Raw genomic sequence first — 22,395 nt, forward strand, 5'->3', positions numbered from 1 at the left:
GTTTACCTTGTTGTATTAACAGAGTTAAATCTAAAAGCAACTTATATTGATGGAGTATAGTACGACACAACTTAGATGTCGCATCGGCAAAATTCGTAAAAACCGATCACATCCGAATTGAGTACGCCATCCCAAATTATCAATATTTATATCTTACGTGAATATGATCTGTGCACAAACGTAATAACTTGTAATATCATACGACCGAATATATTCGTCAATTTGACGCGTCGATTTACATGCACTTGTTTTCTCTGACGCGTGAATCTATAGCGACGAATAGCGTCGAATGGCGCGATTGAGAGCTATTTTTATTGGTTCTGTAAATTGGCAGAAATCGGTTATATTTTCATTCCATTGCATTTTCCGATACTACATCTAATTTGTGTAGTACTATACGCCTGTCCATTGACACATAAAAAAATATCCACATTGGTTGGTTAAAATATTATGTTACTAATAATAATGAATAAATCTTTATGTTAAAAATGACTGACATAGTTCAGTATTTTCTTCTTCCAGATTTACTGGATTTAAAATCTCAGTTTTTCTATTAATAATCATAATCATAATCGGTAAATTATCTTTAACATGAAATTTTAATCAAAGCATTATGATTCAATGAATGAATGAAATCCTTCATTCAATCTGACAGACGATAATCTGTCAAAACGCATACTGTCAAGTTTTTGTTTTTTAAATTGTTACAAATATTTTATTTTTAACAATAGCAGTGCTATATAATGCCTTCTAATTTTATTTATATTACGCAAAGTCATTTTAGATACAGTATAAGTTTAATTTCTAAGAAAATACTGCTTAGTTTTTCGAAGAATTCTTTTTAAATTGACATTCCATTCATTTGGACCAAGCTTCAAATTTCAAGCCAATAAATTTGTAAAATGACGTTTAAAAAGTGTTTAAAAGAGCTTGAAATTGTATGTATTGGCTCTATGGTCTAATATTTTCGTTCCATAATATTTTAAAAAGTTTCAAAAGCGAATATTTTTCTTAAAATATTTGTACAAATGTAAGTCAAGCTGTATTTAAAATTTAATACATTATTATAATAGAATGCATTAATATAATTTCATTGCAAGATCTTTAAGCGTTACAGGAAGAGTCAAAATCGTGCTTTAGACAAAAGGAAGCAGTGAAATATTTTTAAAATTGTAACCCTTAAATGACATTGGCGTTGTTTTCACTGAACATAAAAAAGTTTCAGAACTGAAAACTAAAATATCAGTGCTAAACTCTATTAAAAATGCTTGCAAATAATAATATAATTTGTAATTTAAAATCCGTGCTAAAAAGGTCTGGCCATATATAGATTTAAAGGCGTTAGTGAGAACATACTGGAACAGTAAAGTGCGATCTTGATTAAGAAAGTAATATGCGACATTGTCTATTATAAAATTATAACACAAATGATAAAGGATATACGCATCAAAATCGTATAACAATGTCAATCGGATCACCAATTCACGAGTGAGATTAGATATTAGTTCTTACGGTGTAGCGTTGTTGTTGTGTTCCCGCATAACTAAGCTTTGCGTAATTTCGACTTTATTTAAGTAATTTTATGGACTAAAATTGCTAAGCCACGATTTGCTCACGAGCGATAGAAGATAAAGTTTTTTTTTCAATTTCAGGCTACGTGACAAATCCATAAGTACGGAATAAATACTTAAGGATTTTTCCCGCTCATTTGAAGCATTCGTCTTTCTAAAAAATTAAATGTTTTTTTTATTGGTAAATTACATCACTTATAATAAAATTAGGCACATACATTTAAATTAATTTATTAAAATTAATGCTTTTATCAATTTATAAGCTCCAGTTAAAAAATCAGAAATTTACCGATTATTGTTCAAAAGTGAATTTTGAGCCTCAAATTTTATACCATTGCTTCGACGTGAATTAACTACATTAAAAATAAAAAACGGTCGTCCTTTACGTTGACTTAAAAATCAAATATACGCAGCATTTTTTTTTTAAACATATTACTTGTATATTTCAACTAGCAAATATGAGATGTCAACATATTTTTGTAACATTGCTATCTAATTTAGAATTATAATCTGCATTCCATTCATGTTCGATATTCAAAATTTCAACACATCCCGCTCATCCAAGTACCAGGCTCCCATAAGTTAAGAGAAGACATCGTTCGCTTGCCTACAGCACCTAATGAAGGTGGCTCGCCTCGGGAGTTCCCTTAGCCGGGCCGCCCCTACGTACGTGCACGCTGACCGGAGGCCACCCAGGATATCCTTGACAGTCACTTCGACATCTCCTCGGTATTCCACTTCCACTGTTTTTCCTGAAAGTTAATTTACCTTATAATTAATATATTATACGCATTTTTTCAGTTCAATGATAACTCCTTTGTTCCTCTGTTATCCTGGTAGCATAATATTTGTTTTAGTAAACACGACGAATGTTCAACAACAACAACAGCCTGTAAATTTCCCACGGCTGGGCTAGGACCTCCTCTCCCTTTTGAGGAGAAGTCTTGGAATATATTCTACCACGCGGTTCCAATTCGGGTTGGTGGAATACACATGTGGTAGAATTTCTATAAAATTAGACTCATGTAGATTTCCTCACGATGTTTTCCTTCACCACCGAGCACGAGATTAATTAAAAACACTAATTCAGCACATGAATATTCATTATGCTTGCCTGGGTTTGAACCCGCAATTATCGGTTAAGATGCACGCTTCCTAACCATTGAGCCATCTCTGATTAGGTAATAGTTAATACGTTATACAAGATCCTTACCTTCAGAGGATCGGTAGTCCGCAACGCCGCCCGAATGTTTCAACATGGCGGTGGAAGAGGACATGCCGTAGAACAGCTTGACCTTCTTCCCGTCGGGCTTGGTGACCACCTCCCCCCCGCACTGGTCGTGTCCCGCGAACATCCCGCCGGCCATCACGAAGTCCGCGCCTGCGCCGAACGCCTTCGCCACATCGCCCGGGCACGTGCACCCGCCGTCCTGTGCACGGGAGTGTCATGAGTCAGGTTAGTGTAAAAACATCTTATGACATTTAAGTTATTGTTAATAGTTTGATAATTAAATGAATGTAATAATGTTTTCTTTTGTTGGTTATTCAAATAATAAAAATAAAAAATAAAATCACTAAATAGTTTTGTAACCTTTTTAAAGTAATACTTCTTTTTGGCGCGATAACAAAGGTGATTGTTTTTTAGATGCGCGCGCATAGGCTGTCATGGAGTTCGTTGAACTATCAATTAAATGTCAAGTTTACAAATTTAAATTGTGAATGATATTACATTTCTCAGTAATAATAGTGGTGAAATACTTAATTATTAATAAATAGGTTATTTTCTGTTTTATATAATAAAATAACTTATCTGCATGGCATTAAAACTATTTTTAATTACAACTTATAATTGGAACTTCTGTAAAAGCTCTCTATAACTGGAAAAGCCAAATAAACAACATTTGACAGCAAATTAATGCAATATAATTGGTCGAGTTCGATTTATCTATGATATTCACTATGGATTTTCGAAAAAATGGCGTTTTAAACGTCAGAATATTGGAAGTAAAATTAAAGTGGATACAAGTATTTTGTGTAATAGTATTATATTATTGTAAGGTTTTCTTTAATAATTGCGGGCAATGTGAGGTAGATTTATTAATAAAATTTAATAGTTTTTATCAACTGGTCACACTGTTGGCCGCTTGGTGGCGCGCGGCATTCGAAACGGCCATCTTTGAAACGCGGACGCGGGAAGCGGGTTTTTGAAAAGCCTGTTTAAAGTCTAAAGTTATATTTCGAAAAAATATAGTGATTGACAACTGAATGGAGTTTAACTATAAACTACGTCGACTCTTACAGTGTTGTAAAGTCTAATTACAGTATAAAGTGATATTTAAAAATATATTGTTGGAATAAACAAGCAAAATCAGCGTCAAGTCACACAACTTTCCTTTATAAAAAAGGCGGGAGATTCGTAGTTGACACATTGAGAATTGCAATTATAATTATTACGGTTTAATGTGATTATTGATGGTTATTTGTGTTGTAGACTAAATGTTTTTCTTTTGTGGTAGATTAATTGTTAGTTTAAATTAAAGATAATTGTTTTAGAGGTTAACCTACTTCCTACTTCTGGTTATAAAAATATTGTATTTGCAAACTGAATATTGGAGTTTAACTACAAACCTCGCCGACACCTACTGGAAAAGCGTTTTTTCATTAAATATAACGATATATTAAACATAAACTATTTGTAGTTCACAGTATAGCTGAGTTATCAGCAAATCGCATGAAATTTGTAAATTTAAGGTTTATTTATCCTACTTCGATTTTAATCTATACTAATAATATAAATGTGAAAGTAAGTCGGTCCGTCCATCTTTCTGTCGCTCTTTCACGACCAGACCGCTGAACCGAAATTGATGACATTTGGTATGAAGCTGACTTGAATTCCAAGAAAGGACTACTACTTCTTTGCCTAACACATGACCAACTCTGAAAACACGAGCGAACTGCGGGTGACAACTAGCAGAGTATAAGTACACTGATTTCTATTAGTAAGATACAATTATAATAAACAAATAATAATCGTAGTATTACACCTAACAAAATTCTGAATATGTTCAGTGCCAAGCTTGCCGAGCAAAGCTAGAACAATTTATTGGCGTAGCGTTGAGTCAAGTGAGGCTAATGAAATAGATATTCTTTTGTTTTTATTTTTATGTTTTTATTTAATTATTGATATTTATTGTATACAACAACAACAGCCTGTAAATTCCCACTGCTGGGCTAAAGGCCTCCTCTCCCTTTGAGGAGAAGGTTTGGAACATATTCCACCACGCTGTTCCAATGCGGATTGGTGGAATACACATGTGGCAGAATTTCTATGAAATTAGACTCATGCAGGTTTCCTCACGATGTTTTCCTTCACCGCTGAGCACGAGATGAATTATAAAGACAAATTAAGCACATGAATCAGCGGTGCTTGCCTGGGTTTGAACGCGCAATCATCGGTTAAGATGCACGCGTTCTAACCACTGGGCCATCTCGACTCATATTCATTTTTTTCATTGTATATTTTTTAGTATTAGTACACTAACATATAACATTTTAAGTTGCTATTGTTACTAACAAGTGGACTGTAATTGTCTTAATAAATAATTATTGTTATATTATTAATTTACCGAAATGATGTGTCCTTTGAGCCCATGTGCTGCGTCTGCGCACTCGATGACGGCTGAGAGCTGAGGGTAGCCCACGCCGGTCTTTATTCGAGTCGTGCAAACCGATCCTGGACCGATTCCCACCTGGAAATGTTATACAGAACTTCACGCTTAACTCCTGAATTTGGGTGGATAATACTCAACTTAAAAATGGTCAGATTATCCTTTAGGCGGTGCAGTCAAATGTATCTGATTCACTAACAAATATTTCACATATCTCAGGATGGAACCATCTTCGTAATATTTTAAAATAACATCGTAGATACGGATGAAATTACTTTGAAATAATATTTTATAGAATTTTTTTTCGTGAGCAAGACATTCGCAGATAATGTCCAAATATCGAGCTCTACCAAATAAAAATAATATACATTGTAAATATTCCGTTTTAAATAACTGTAATAATATTGTAAGAAGTTAGAAAAGGGTAAAGTTGTTCCCAGTTAACTGTTAATTTGGTTACCAGTGTGTTAGACCCACACTACACACTAATAATACAGTTTATTACCCATTTGAAACGTATGTCTGTTCATCTATTGAAAGGTTTTATATTATTTATTCAAGCCGTGCGAAGGCAGACTGTGTAGCTAGTATTCAAATAATTGATGTGAACTAAAATCGAACCCAAACCAGTTGCATCGCTAAATATATACAGATTTGCAATTTTTCAACAAAAAACACATATAATCATATAGTTCTTGCAAAATATTAATACCATAAAAATGATATTTTTTTATAAAAGAACCATATTAAAAAATAATAATATTCAAGTTTGAATATTATGTATTCATTTAAATAAATTTCCGTAGACGTCGAACGGAAATCCGGCTTCGGAAATCTCCCGACGTCAGTCGATCTATTTAAAACACCATCGTGGACTATTCCTATAATAACGTCAGAAATCAGTGCGTTAATCCTACTGACAAATAAACACTTCGAAAATTGTTGCAAATCGGAATACAATTGGGATCGGATCGGGATAATTAGAATTAATCCTCAGTTACCAATAAATTGAGATTTATCTGTAGAAATAGTCAAACCCAAGCAAGCACTACTGAATTTTCATGTGCTCAATTTGAGTTTACAATTCATTTCGAGCTCGGCGGTTAAGGAAAACCGTGAGGAAATCTGCATGTGTCTTATTTTAACGAAATCCTGTCAAATGGTAATCCACCAAACCGCATTGGAGCAGCATGGTGGAATATACTAACCCTCTCAAAGAGACAGAATAAATTAGCCCATAAGTGGGAAATTCACAGGCTGTTATTATTATTAGTTTACGTTTACATTCCATTTACTATATATAAATATAATATATCTAAAAGTTCTATTACCTTAATTATATCAGCTCCTGATAATATCAGTTCTTCAACCATCTCACCTGTGACGACATTGCCAGCCTGAAATAGAAAGAGATAGATAGAATAATAGCAGTCCGTATTAACAACTATTTATAGACTATCAAGTATAAGTTGGTATTCCTGTGGCAACACCTGCTACACCTTTGTTTTGCCACTTTTTTGTTTAATTTACCAATATCTCTCTAGAAAATAATTCTCTTCGTCTCATTTTTAATAGATTTTGGGTAAATTTTCTTAATAAGGGTAAATAAAACAAATAAGATATTAAATGAAACAAAAAAAAAAATTAGTACATGTTTTTGCCATACGCCAATTTACACTTGACGCGCTATATAACTTTGTATATAACAAAACTTCATATACGATATCATAAATACGGCTACAATTCTTATCTTTTCAATCTTACACTATAAATTGGCAAACAAAATCTTTAATATAGAATTAATAGGCGTTTATATAGAGTTGTATAACATATGCTACTGAAAAAAATATATATTTCTAAGATAAGGTTTGAAGCTTATCTGTACTGGAGTTTTGCTTACATACAGTTACAAATTAAATACATAAGAAGTAGTTACTTAAATCAAATCAATTTTATTCAAGTAAACTTCACAATGAAGCATTTTTGAATCGCTATTTAAATACTATCACCGTTTCGGAAATCCTCCAGTGAGGAAAAACGGCAGGAAACTCGCATAGTCCTTTTCAAATAAATTACAGAGATATACAATGCTGTTCCTTAAATACGAGGCAAGCATCGTGAAGTTACCTGTCTGAAATTTTGTCACACGTATCACGTAGTATTTATTAAATCAGCGTGTTTGAATAAGTTCCCCAAGAGTTTAGAATGTAGCCCAATTTACTTAAATTCAAAATTAAAATATACTTTATTCAGATAGGCTTTTACAAGCACTTTTGAATCGTTGTTTAATATAACTATTGAGTAAAGTCAGCACCGGTTGGAATATATATTCTACTGAGAAGGAAAGGCAAAAAAACTCGGTTGTTCTTTAATATTAAAATACAAAATTATATTGAATTTATTATATATCCTGCTTGAAAGCCAAGAAGTATTAGCTCCACGCTTTTTTATCGTCTATGTAATCTTGTGTTGATTAATTTTCTTTAATTAATATCATAATTTGAAGTGGTAGGGCTTTGTGCAAGCCTGTCTGGGTCGGTATCACCCACTCATCAGATATTCTACTGCCAAATAACAGTATTATTGTACAGTAGTATTGTTGTGTTCCGGTGCGGTGCAGGTGTAAGGATGAGTAGTGTGTAACTAGAGGCACAGGGGACATAACATTTTCGTTCCCAAGGTGTCGCATTGGTGATGTAAGAAGGAATGGTTAAAATTTCTTGCGCCATGAGGTGACCTATATGCTCAACCTACAGCATGAAAAAATATCAAAAACTTACAATTATTGTATGTGTGGGAAATGCAGCTCGCACTTTCCTAAGATACTCGACGAAGTGCTGTGAGTATCCGTTCGCCACATCCAGACAGATGAATTTGAGATCCTTGACACTGTTCAAGATTTCTGAAAGACGTTCGAAGTCCACTTCAGCGGTGCCCGAACTCGCCGCTGCGAAAGAACATAAAAAATTTGTCTATTACTGCAATATTGTGCAATCAGAGTAAGAAAACCTTCTCAGTTTTCAAATTTATTCCTTTATCAAGTTGTAAACTCTTAGTACCTTTTGAAACTAAAGTACTAAACTGACAACTGCATATAAAATTAAACTTACATAGAATGATAACTTGGTTCAAAATAGTGTAACATCTTTGGACTACGTCTAGTTTTATATCAACATGAAATCTTTTTAATGGCGTAATTACTCATTACAAATTTAAATTGGATATGATATATTTTACTGAACTGTCAAAATATGTCTTTCAGTTCCATATCTTCTAGATTGGTAAAGCAGATTATCCCTCGTACCGAGTACACGAAAATAGATCTTAAGGTGACGAATCTTTTCTGACACCGACTGTACATTGTTAATATATAATAGTCTTGAATGGTAAGTATGGTAGTGTTTTTGTTTGTGTGTGTGTTAATTTTTATTATTGCAGACGATAAACCAATCTGATAGAACACTTTGCCAACGGTCATTTTTGTTGTTAGTACAGACAACCTCGGTCTTTGTAGCTTATACAAACAGCTAACCTAGCCGTAGCCTTCTTTTGTCATAGTAGAAATACTCACCCATTTGTTCCAAGCATTCGGGATTTTCTTCCGCGAATTTCTTCCATTGTTCCACCGAGTAGTATTTATGGATGCATGTGAATAATCCATGCTGAAATAAGTTACACAAATTATAAAACATTGTATGGATCCATAATTAAGATACTTTAAAATATATTACAATGTTATTAAGGAGAATGTTTTTCGATTATTGCATTCGCAAGCACGCACGCATCACGCACGCACAGACGTACGCACGCACGCACAGACGTACGCACGCGCGCATGCACTCAGCATAATATTTATATCGATTTTTATGCAATTTGCATAAAAATCGATATAAATATTATAAATGTCAAAGTAACTCTGTCTGTCTGTTTATATGTCGCTCTTTCACGGCCAAACCGCTGAACGGAATTTGATATGAAGCAAACTTGAACTCCAAGGATGGACATAGGCATTGCCTGCAAAACCAATCCCCTAAAACACGCAAGAAGACGCGGGCGACAATTAGTAAATAAATACATTTAAGCAATATTATAAACACTCACACATAAACGAATATAGTTACATAAACTCACAAACACAGTCGAACATTTATAGATGTGTGCGTCTTTACACGAAACTTACACACACATATTTCAGTGCATATTTTTAAAAGGTTTCAAGTGTTTGGAAAACATCGACGTCACGAAAATAACATAGAAAAGCCGAATGGCTGTCAGTAACGGTTATGACGTCAGCCTGCCGTGAAAAACATTTGTTTTTTTGCGAAGTCATCTTTACATAGTATAAAACAAAGTCGCTTACCGCTGTCTGTCCCTATGTATGCTTAGATCTTTAAATTCCGCAAAAAATGATTCGAGGGGATTTGAGATGGCCCAGTGGTTAGAACGCGTGCATCTTAACCGATGATTGCAGGTTCAAACCCAGGCAAGCACCACTATATATATGTGCTTAATTTGTGTTTTTAATTCATCTCGTGCTCGGCGGTGAAGGAAAACATCGTGAGGAAACCTGCATGTGTCTAATTTCACCGAAATTCTGCCACATGTGCATTCCACCAACGCGCATTGGAACAGCGTGGTGGAATATATTCCAAACCCTCTCCTTAATGGAAGAGGAGGCCCTATCTCAGCAGCGGGAAATTTACAGGCTGTTACTTTACTTTACTAAAATGATTCGAGGGGAAGGTTTTTGTATAATATTCATTGAAAATATAATAAAGAAAAACTGATCATTTCAGAAATTTCTAATATAGTGTCACAGTATTGTACCTGGGCGACGCCGGGCGGGTCGCTAGTTAGTTCACAAAGGCTTTTATATGACTGGCAGTGTTTGTATGTTTACATGTGTGTTAGTCACCTGTTGTAGAGCTAAGTGGTATAGAACTGTCTATTTCAAATACAAAAGGGTAATAGCCAAATAAAGAACATTTGACACCGAATAGACGCGATATGATTGGTCGAGCTTGTATAATCTGTGGTGGTCACTATGGATTTGTGAAAAAATGGCGGTTTAAACGTTTTGAATGCTTAAGTGAAAAAGTATTTAAGGATGTATGTAAGGTCATAAATAGTACGAAACAAATTAGATGTAGCATCGGAAAATGCAATGGAATGTAAATAAAACCGATTACTGCCGATTTACACAACCAATAGAAATAGCTCCCTATCGCGCTATTCGACGCTATTCATCGCTATAGATTCACGCGTCAGAAAAAGCAAGTGCATGTAAATCGACGCGTCGAATTGACGAATATATTAGGTCATATAATATTACAAGTTATGACGTTTGTGTCAAGATCATATTCGCGTGAGAAATAAATATTGATAATTTGAGATAGCGTACTCAATTCGGATGTGATCGGTTTTACAAATTTTGTCGATGCGACATCTAAATTGTGTCGTACTATATACATCTATTTATTTTTTAAGGTTAACTTTAATGTATTATTTTTGTTCAGATTACATAATATGTAATGAAAACACAATGTCATTTTGATTAATAATTTACGATTTTTAAACAAATTAATACGCAATTTCAAATTGCTTAGTCAATTATATAATTTTATTTCTGTCCCGAGTAAATAATTACGAATATCTTCATAACGACATCAGAAGAGGTTTTTATTTTTCTTCTTTGAATGTCCTTTTTTTAACCTTACCATTTTTCATTACTTCCGGTACAAGTAACACAAAAATAAAAGAGGCTTTTATTCTCAGATATTTCTTTCAAATATATATTTTTCTTTTTTCCAATCTATACAGTGTAATCGACTCAATTAATTATGTATTCCAAATTTATCGAAAATAGGACAAGTAGATATATTTTACATAAATCCGTTAGTTGTGGAAAATATAACAGAGCTTTTGAATATCGCGTGGACTATATGATCTAACCATTAATTTACAAAAAAAAATATTTATATTGAAATAGGTTATACACATGACTATATAATCTAACCATTAATTCACCAAAATTAATTTATATTAAAATAGGCTATACACATGACTATATAATGTTACTATTAATTTACCAAAATTAATTTATATTGTAATAGGCTATACACATTTGCACATTACATTCACGCAAATTTATTCGATTTTTTGATTGGTAAAGTTTCATTACAAACATATTCTCACCTTTGACAGTTCCTTCGCCATTTCAAAAGTGCCGACAGTGTCCATGTTGCTCGCCATCACGGGGACTCCCCGATACGTCTGGCCGGAGTTGCGGAATGTTATTTCTCTGTACATATCCACCTGGTGACAAATGACAATCATATTCATAAATTAAATAAACAAAAAGTTATGATTCTAAGAAGGTTTTATACGATGTTTACATTCTTATATGTTTGATATAGTGATAAATGTTGTTTAGGTTGAAGTATAACCGGGGAATCAAATGATGTAACGGCGGAAGTACTTAACAAATCAAATCAAAATAAACTTTATTAAAGTAGGCTTTTACGAGCACTTTCGAATCGTCATTTTGTGAAGTTAGTTAGTAAGTTAGTAGTGAAGCTACCACCGGTTCGGAAAGTAGATTCTATCGAGAAGAACCGGCAACAAACTCAGTAGTTACTCTTTTTTAACATTTAAAAATACAAAGTAATGTTAGTTAAATACAATAATTTAATTTAATATATCCTGCGTGGAAGTCAACAGGTATTAGCTCCACGCTTTTTTATCATCTATAAAATCTTGCATTTAATAATATGCTTTTTCTACAAATGTATTTTTTACAAAGGATTTGAATTTACTAAACGGCGAAGTTAAAAATGTCTGCGGAATTTTATTATAGAAGCGGATACCCTGCCCCAAGAAGGACTTATTGACTTTGCGGAGTCGGAAACTTGACGTTATAAGCTTATCTTTACTCCTAGTACAGTTGTAATTGTTCACAACTATGATTTTATTTGATTGCATTACATTGACATTAGCTTAAGCCATGGACCCTAGAGCGTCGTAGGACTGCCGGATGTTAGAAGCCCATTGGAGGGCTCCGAAAACGCACCTCCTAAGGGTTCCTCTCTAGACATATCTAGGCACTCAGTAACATCATAATGCTATCTCTGAGACCTCAATGTAAGTGCCAAACTACTATAGTGTTGCTAAAATTGTATTTTCAATAATAACTAATTCTGCATTACCAATTGAGGAAATTACTAAAATTCAATTTGAATCAATTGTGCTATTAATAATTTTAATATTTTATCAATACATTTTAAAGATACGGTAGTTTTATGTAGGTGAGGCTCGAGGCGACAGCTCAGCGAATAGGCAACGATCCATGACCTAAATCTAATCCCCCTGATCAGCGTTTTTCGTGAAAGCAGGTCATAACATTATAGGTCTTTATTTGCTGGTACCATCTACTTATCACTAATTCTTTAAATCAGGAATAATTTCAATGCTGTGTTTTTTGTCGAGATTAAAATTCGATGACGTTTTATACCAATTAAAAATGAGGTCAATAACCTGCTTGAATTATATACATATATACTTATTATATATTGTTGTGATAAATTTTAAATTATTTCGAATGTAATATTTTTTTTCGTAAATAAAATGTTAATGGGCGAAGGTTTTGAATTATTATTCCTTGTAAAACAACCATAGGCAATACAATGATTATCAAAAGACAATTTTCAAAAGGTCACCTTTATAAATTCGTAATAAAAATCGTAGCTTTGATCATGCAAAATACGTAACATTCAAGTAACGATTTCTAAGAAATAACGTAAAATTTTCTCGATTGCACATTTCATGCCAACTGGGCTGTTTGCCAAAATGCCTCGAACAATGTTAACCAAATTGTCAGACCCAAGGTTAAAAAAATGTAGGTTACGGAGTCAATAATATTCGAAATATGAAAAAAAAATAACCCTTGTCATCGTCGACTTTTCACGCTGGTTTTGTAATCATATATATCTTTGTTATTTCAAATATAAATGTAATAGCGACCCGGCGTCACGGGTGCAATGATAAAACTAAATATACTGCAGACATTTCCTTGCTTCTTTACTATATTGTCCATGTATTATATACGAAAACCTACCTTTCGAATCACTCCATCTATTAAAAAAATAGCATCAAAATCCGTTACGTAATTTGAAAGATCGAAGCTTACATAGGGACAGACAGCGGTAAGCGACTTTGTTTCCATACTATGTAATGTTCCAATAGATCTTTGTGGAAGCGAAGAATTAAAGTAAATATACCTTACGTCATGAATCAAACTTAATTTTAGCTGAATGAATGGGATCGGCGGATTTCTGGAGAGTAATTCGAGACTAGTAAACTGCACAGAGTCGAGATGGCCCAGTTAGAACGCGTGTATCTTAACCGATGATTGCGGGTTCAAACCCAGGTAAGCACCGCTGATTCATGTGTTTAATTTGTCTTTATAATTCATCTCGTGCTCAGCGGTGAAGGAAAACATCGTGAGGAAACCTGCATGTGACAAATTTCATAGAAATTCTGCCACATGTGTATTCCACCAACCCGCATTGGAACAGCGTGGTGAAATATGATCCAAACCTTCTCCTCAAACAGAGAGGAAGGCCTTTAGCCCAACAGTGGGAATTTTCAGGCTGTTGTTGTTGTTTTTGTTGTTTGTTGAAACTGCACAGGATATATTGAAGCGCATAAGTGTTGACGTCAAAACAGATCTCTAACTCTCGACAAATCCATCACGAAATACAAAATCACAAACTCAGGGTCAATGGTCTTAGATATTTCCCAGGAACTGAAATGTCAACACCTCCCAAACTCCAAGTTGCAACTGAGATTATTTCGACAGAAAAACTAAACAACCGTCATTTATGGTAAATGGACCACCGTTTTATGGCAATGGATCAAGACATGTAAGAAATATTGACCATTTCTTACGTCACCAATGCGCCACTGACCTTAAAAACTACAAGGCAAAGAATACTCTATCATCCTTCAACCATCCCAACTATTTTAAGTATTACAGAAAATATACGATGTGTGGTACGTACAGCTAAGTCCTACCACCAAACTGTTTCAATGTAATATTTAAGTGCCGATTGCGAGTTCAATTTGTTTGAAGCCATACAGCGCTTTAAACCGCTTTAGTATCTTGTAATACACTTAAGCAGCAAATGTTCTTACTCGCTTCATTGATTACTTTGAAGTGATAACTAGTTTCCGTTTGTGGCTTTGCTCGTATGTGGGATGGCATGTGTTACATTATATATAGCCCCCATACATAGCCCCTCTATGTCTTTTCTAGGCACTAAACGACATTTATGCAAAATGTTAAAGCTTAACAAATACATTTATTATTTATAATACTAGTTAATACGACTTTGTATGAGTAGGGAAAAGGCATATACAGCATTTAGATTAAATAGCCGAGATGGCCCAGTGGTTAGAACGCGTGCATTTTAAGTGATGATTGTTAATTCAAACCCAGGCAAGCGCCACGAAATATTAATGTGCTTAATTTGTTTATAATTTATAATTCATCTCGTGCTCGGAGGTGAAGGAAAACATCGCGAGGAAACCTACATGTGTCTAATTTCATAGATATTCTGCCACATGTGTATTCCACTAACCCGCAGTGGAACAGCATGCTGGAATATATTCCAAACCTTCTCCTCAAAGGGAAAGGTGCCATTAGCCCAGCTGTGGGAAATTCATAGGCTGTCGTTGTTGAACTCCAAAAATGGACATAGGCTACACTTTTTGCCTGACACATGAAAACCAATACCCTAAAACAAAAACAAAACCGCGGGCGACTACTATTTTATACAATGATATATTATGTAACCTGTTTCAAGAACAAGCTACATAAGTTAGATGTGTTTATAAACACTAACTAATGTTATCTAGATCGGTGATGACGTCATCACTAACACCGCGCCGTGAATCATTATCATTATATCAACGTGTCGTTGTCATTAATGTACATACGCGTGTATGTTACGGCAATATCATGAACACGATGATTATATTACTTGTATTGTATATTACGACACAACTCAGATGTAGCATCGGCTAAATTCGTAAAACCGATCACATTTTTTTTATGCAATAGGTTGGCGGACGAGCATAGGGCCTACCTGGTGATAAGTGGTCACCATCACCCATAGACAATGAAGCTGTAAGAAATATTAACTTTTCCTTATATCGCCAATGTGCCACCAACCTTGGGAACTAAGATGTTATGTTCCTTGTGCCTTGCTACACTGGCTCACTCACCCTTCAAACCGGAACACAACAATAACAGTACTCAGACTGTTATTTGGCGGTAGAATAACTGATGAGTGGCTAGTACCTACCCGTATGGGCTTGCACAAAGCCCTACCACCAAGTAACAAGCAAACATCACCAAGTTAACATCCGAATTAAGTACGCTTTACCAAATTATCGATAATTATTTCTTAAGTGAATATGATCTTTACACAAACGTAATAACTTGTAATATCATATGACCTTATATATTCGTCAATTTGACACGTCGATTTACATGCACTTGCTTTCTCGGGTTGAACTGACGTGAGAATCTATAGCGACGAATAGCGTCGAATGGCGCGATAGTGGGCTATTTCTATTGGTTGTGTAAATCGGCGGTAATCGTTTTTATTGAATTTGCCGATGCTACATCTAAGTTGTGTCATTCTATACCTTATTGTTAAGTTTATAATAAATCTAGGTCTAGATTATGGAAAGTAAAAGTAAAAAGAAAAAAAAACAAAGTCTGTAAAATGTTTATAGTAAAGAGATTCGTTTATTATTTTGATTATTGTTACCCATTACGAAAGAACATAGGGTGTCGCACTGGTACTCCCCAACCCCAACGCATGCGAAGCCGAGAACGGAAACTAGTAAAGTATGTATTCATTAACGTGATGTTAATGTAAATCATATACACATATAATGAAATTGGAGTGTCTGTTTGTAATATTAATTAACTAATTATTTCAAAAATTCTTTTATTCTAAGATCGTGTAATAGTCATAATAGAAAATACAACCACATTGATCTGTTTAAAAATAGTTTAAGTAAATTTTATAATCTTGTGAAAAATACTTATTTGTAATAAACCATAACCATATTAACGTTAAAATTTTACTTTGTCATAAATAGTTATATTTTATGTAACATCAAAATTAGTCAACTTTCCTGTTAAAAGAGTAGTGGAAACTTAACTGGCATAAGTGTTAAAATATGATTATTATATTAAGTTGTAATATACGATGTGCTGTATGTTTCCCTAATAAATAAATAAATATTAAAATTTTACCGCTTTTCTCTGTATGTATTCTTTCACCTTTTTCAGTACGTGTATACACATGTATTGGTACATGTACTCAAAAAGACTACTAGAAAGAATGACTTTTTTTTATAATTTTTGTCAGTTAGTTTGTTCTGGCTAATCTCAGGAACGGGTGAATTGATTTTGACGGGATTTTTACTCGCAGATTATATACCTTATGCCTGCAATTACACTACTTCACTCACCTTCCAAACCGAAATACAACAATGCTGTTTGTCGGTAGAATATCTGATGGTAAGTGGTACCTACCCTGGACGTGCATAAAGCCCTACCACCAAGTAAAAGTGTACATTAAAATCTGTCTCTATTGATAGAGATATTGCTTAGTTAGTTATTGGTTTAACTGTGCAGAATTAAACTAAATACAACTGCGCATAACCTATATCAACACTCACCCAAAAGTCGAGCAATTTAGCTAACGAGACTTGGAATTTTGAATTGGATGCGTAGAAACCATTATAATATGACGAAGATCCCTTACGAGTTATGGACAAATGTACAATATCATTACTAATGACGTAAGCAAATTAGCGCCTCGCTTACGTAGGTAGTCGAGTTCAGTCGAAATGGCCCAGTTGGAACGTGCATCTTAACCGATGATTGCGGATTCAAACCCAGATATTCCACTGAACTGACCACTGAATATTCATGTAATAAATTTGTGTTTAGAAGTCATGTCGTGCTTGGCGGTGAAAGAAAACATCGTGAGGAAACCTGCATGTGTCTAAATTCATAGATATTCTGGCACATGTGAAATCCAACAACCAGCATTGGAACAGCGTGGTGGAAAATTTTACAAATCTTTTGCTCAAAGGGAGAGGAGGCGTTAGCCAGCATTACACTGACTCATTGATTGACAAATTAAACAATACCATGTTTTGAAAAAAATCCCTGACCTGAAAAGAACTGAAGAAAGAAACTCAGCGGGTCATTTTTTGACAAATTAATTAAATACAAATTGAATATGAATAAAAATAGCCAGGAGGCAATCGTTTGATTCCCAAGGTGTGCTATCAATCATAAACTCGCAAATCGTATAGTAACCTTTCGCACTTAGCGTCCCTTAAAATTTTTTTTTTTAATTTGGCTATAGAAGCATTTTGATTATTTTGACTTGTTAAGGAGAAGGGTCGGTGGTACCTTTTTGTCCATTTCTGCATTCTTGGCAACGTGATCGGATTGATATGTGGTACCAACTCAAGCCTTGTACATAACTTTACCATTTTCGACGTTATCACACTAATAACCTTAGCCATCTAGCCTGTCATAGTTTTCTATGATCAACGATATCCACTCACCGTGAATTGTTGCTAAGAGACGAAAAACAATAAACAAGAACTACTTGCACACTTATTTTATAAATATACTAGCTGTGCCCGCAATTTCGTACGCGTTTGAATTTAACAAAAAAAAATTTTGTAGCCTTGATCATTATTACATCAGCTTTCTGCCAACGAGTCTCTTAAAAGTTAGTCTAGCCGTTCCAGAGATTAGCCAGAACAAACAGATAGACACACAAAAATTGAAAAAAACGTTATTTTTTAATATGAACCATGTATATGAATTTAGTAAGAAACGTTATTTTAATATTACAAACAGACACTCTAATTTTATTATATGTATAGATTAAACAACAGATACAAATTATTTTCATATATTTTGTTACTATATCCAAGAAACGCTTGGTTTTGCTTACGGATGGTAAATGAAACACAAGACGAAATGCAGTGCAATGAAATATTGATAAAAACGATTTCTTTATTTTGGAATTCACGTTCATACGAATAAATTTTGCGTCTCGTAATTCGTAAAACCAAAACGATCAAATCAAATCAAATCAAAATAAACTTTATTCAAGTAGGCTTTTACAAGCACTTTTGAATCGTCATTTTACAATTAAGTGAAGCTACCACCGGTTCGGAAAGCAGATTTTACCGAGAAGAACCGGCAAGAAACTCAGTAGTTACTCTTTTTTTATATATACGATAGCTTATGATGTACAATAACGATTCGTTCAATAACAGAACCGCGTATTTGTTGCTTGCGTAATAACACGATATCAAAGCAGTGTAATAAATCTCAAGAGATTTATGGATTCCATTGACATTCATTGCAAATTCATCTGTGCAATGCATCTATTCGGGAGAGCCGAGATTTCCCCTGCAGGCAGGCACGCGCCACTGAATTTTCATGGGCTTAATTTGTGTTTATAACTCATCTCGTGGTTGGAGGTGAAGGAAAACATCGTGAGGAAACCTGCATGTGACTAATATCAACTAAATTCTACAACATGTGTATTTACCAGCATTTGAGCAGCATGGTGAAATATGGAGGAATATGGAATAAATGGAGAGGAGGCCTTAGCCCAGCAGTGAGATATTTACATGCTGTTATCGTTGTCGTCCGATTATTCGAATCAACCCCGGTCCCAATTAATTCGAATAATCTGCGTTCTGCTAATACCAGTATTTTTATATTTAACACATTGATCTTTATATTTGACCCCCGTGGTGTGGTGTACACCGGTTTTCATAGGTACACTACTCCAAGGTCCCGGGTTCGATTCACGGCCAAGTTGATGCAGAAAAAGTTGTTCGTGGTACCGTCGTTACTTCTGATTTTCCATAACACAAGTGCTTCAGCTACTTACATTGGGGGTCGGAGCTACGGATATGACTTTGTCCAATATTTATATTTGTATTATTTTGATACCGTTTATTGATTAAAAGAAAGCCGTGGGTATGAACCCCTTATTTATAATATTCTACAATCAAATCAATATTTTGTATTGACGTCTTCCGGTTTGAAGGGCGAGAGAGCCAAAGTAATTACAGGAAATGAGCAAGAAGTTTGGAATTAGGTCAGACCATAGCATCGGTTAGGTATGAAATTAGTATACAGCAAAAGGATGAACTAGAGTATAAATTAAAGTTTATAATTGATATCACACACATTTATAGCACAGCTTGGGAATGAAACGATCGCCTCCTGGCTATTTCTATTCGTATTCAATATCGAAATTAAATAGTTTGACAAAAAAAAAGAGCTGAGTTTCTTTTGCCGGTTCTTCTCAGGTCTGGGTGCTTTCTTTTCTGAACCGGTGGTATTGTTGTTTTTTTTTATGGTATAGGGTGGCGGACGAGCATATGGGCCACCTGATGGTAAGTGGTCACCATCACCCATAGACAATGACGCTGTGAGAAATATTAACTATTCCTTACATCGTCACTGCGCCACTAACCTTGGGAACTAAGATGTTATGTCCCTTGTGCCTGTAGTTACACTGGCTCACTCACCCTTCAAACCGGAACACAACAATACTGACTACTGTTATTTGGCGGTAGAATAACTGATGAGTGGGTGGTACCTACCCAGACGGGCTCGCACAAAGCCCTACCACCAAGTAAAAAGTTTTTTTAATTAATTTCTGAGGTTGTGTTTGAAACTTATTGTTAAAAAAAAAACATGATTATTTAAAAATGGTTTTAAATGTAAAACGAATAACTGCTGAATTTCTTGCCATTTCTTCCATGTAGAAACTGCATTCCGCACCGATGGTAGCTTCACTTAATATATGTAGTTTGTTAAATGACGGTTCAAAAATACTTGTAAAAGCCTACTTGAATAAAGTACATTTTGATTTCTAAACGAACTCATTGTCATCTCAGTCTTGTGTATATGATGACCGACTTTCGTCATACGCTATTTTAGAATAGGATAGAATTTATTAATCTTCTATTTAGGAAGACACCACAATACAGGGATTACACGCATAAATATTTTAAAAAAATGAACCTAAAAATACTTATTGATCGAGAAAAAAACCACTAATATATACAAAATTAAACAAAGACTATAAAATTGCTGTGTGATATTGTCTTAAATGTTGTAACTTGTGTTTACTTGGTAGGGCTTTGTGCCAGGGTGTGTTCTATTCCACCTATAAGAAGTAATTAGTCAAATAAACAACATTTAACAGTAAATTGATGCAATATAATTGGTCAAGAGCTTAATTAATCTATGATATTCACTATGTATTTGTGAAAAAATGGCGTTTTGTTATTTCTTCCAGGCGTTTTGTAATATTATAGAAAATTAGGAAGTAAAATTAACGTGTAACATTGTTTTATTATGAATAAAGATATATTAAAAAGTCAAAATTTCATATTTTTTTATTATTCTGTTTGTTATATGCGAATTACAGTGTAGCGTTTTTTATTAAAATTTTTTAGCGAGTATGAATAATATTATTTTCAATTCGTACTTATAAATATCGATATTTATTTAGAATCGTATAATCGTTATGAATTACGATCTTTAGACATGCCAATATATATTAAAATTTAGAACTAACTTACAGACATTAACATTAATTATATTAGTAAGATTAATTACTTGCTGCTTTACACTTCTATAGTAAAATATATTAAAATTGTAGTATGTTATGTCATTTAGCTTATTATTTCATAGAATTTCTGCAGACTCCTATTCTTATGATCATAATTTTCTTATACAATATACTTGCATTCTTATTAATTAAATTAGTTACGTATATAATTATGTATATACGTCAATTTAATAAATATTATACGAAGTATTATATAGAGTATGTTTTTAAAAAAAATCTCTGAATAAAGAATAGTTATTAATCAATTCATGCATTTTTTTGTCCAGATTTTTAACGTCGTTATTTAAAACAACCTAACAAAGAAATACAAAAAATTAATACTTTTACTGAAATACTTTAGCTTTTTTTTAAGTGCTTCCGAATTTTGTAGTCAGAGCTAGACTTTTCACTTATCCTCTGTCTTCAATTAATCCCAAACGTACTCGATAAAAAACCTTCAGTCGTGTACTTATAATCAATAAAAAAGAACCTTGCGTTCAAGACACTAAGGTTTAAAATTAGAATACGCAAAACGCTTCAGACGATTTTCGCTGGACCTTGATCTTTCAGCGTTTTCATTGAAAATATTAATTAAAAACACACACTTACATCGTTTCTGCTCTTCAGCGTGCTCCTCTTAGGCCGTAAGAGTACATCCTTAAAATCTAATTTAACCTCATTTATAATATTTGGCATTATCACTGACACTCGCGTTTATTTGTAAATTAAAAAAGTATAATCCAACAATGGACGACGCGTCTTCCCGCGCGCGGTATCGACTGAACTGCACGCTATGTAAACTCTTTGCCAGGTTCTATTTTTGAATTTCCCCTTCGCTGTCATTATTATAGATAGACTAATGAACGAAGTATTTAAATTGAATTATATTTTAATTTTGATTTTAATTACGTTCAGATAACAATTGGGGTCAATGGGTTCAATTTTGTTATATTTATAATATAATATACCATGTATTTGTATATTGTATTAAATTATCTTGTCTTGGATAACTAATTTCAGCTGAATATATTTTTCTTATTATAAATTATAATATTACCGTAGAATATTATTATGTTATTCTCTTCTTCAAACTAAATTAGTATTATACAATTAAAGTAATCCAATATATAAAACTGTTAAGATGGTTTTCTGTAAATATATTCGGTAATATATACTAGTATTCTGTTTTGATAATTAATATACAAATTAATCTCAAAGAGTTTATTTTTTGGTAAATATATTATTATTTTAGTCTGTTCTGATAAATAACTATCAAATCAAAGAATATAATTTAATTTTTATGAATTGTTATATATGCTTTTAGATATTAACAAATACATAAAAAAATACTATTTTAATAATATTTATAGAACGTCTATTTAACATTGAACATAATGATCATTTCAT

General features: G+C 33.6%; 1 protein-coding gene across 1 annotated transcript; it reads right to left on the minus strand.

The window, feature by feature from the left end:
* Positions 1-1,645: 1,645 nt before the first annotated feature.
* LOC124540308 (GMP reductase 1-like) lies at positions 1,646-21,785 on the minus strand. Its single transcript, XM_047117790.1, has 8 exons — positions 21,598-21,785; positions 11,435-11,554; positions 8,811-8,901; positions 8,020-8,186; positions 6,571-6,636; positions 5,198-5,320; positions 2,785-3,001; positions 1,646-2,323 (listed from the first exon to the last, which is right to left on the minus strand). The coding sequence occupies exons 1-8, from the start codon at positions 21,682-21,684 to the stop codon at positions 2,154-2,156; spliced, it is 1,041 nt and encodes a 346-aa protein (XP_046973746.1). The 5' UTR covers positions 21,685-21,785; the 3' UTR covers positions 1,646-2,153.
* Between the last annotated feature and the right edge of the window lie 610 nt (positions 21,786-22,395).

The sequence above is a fragment of the Vanessa cardui genome, chromosome 24, assembly GCF_905220365.1.
Source record: "Vanessa cardui chromosome 24, ilVanCard2.1, whole genome shotgun sequence".
NCBI classification, from domain to species: Eukaryota; Metazoa; Arthropoda; class Insecta; order Lepidoptera; family Nymphalidae; genus Vanessa; species Vanessa cardui.

What these genes read in the sequence shown, in the direction of transcription:
- LOC124540308 (XM_047117790.1), bottom strand. Translation starts at nt 21,684, where the DNA reads ATGCCAAATATTATAAATGAGGTTAAATTAGATTTTAAGGATGTACTC. An exon ending in CGCTGAAGAGCAGAAACGAT is followed by an intron (nt 11,555 to 21,597) that starts GTAAGTGTGTGT and finishes ATTTGTCACCAG; the next exon opens with GTGGATATGTACAGAGAAAT. An exon ending in TCAAAGGACACATCATTTCG is followed by an intron (nt 3,002 to 5,197) that starts GTAAATTAATAA and finishes TCCCGTGCACAG; the next exon opens with GACGGCGGGTGCACGTGCCC.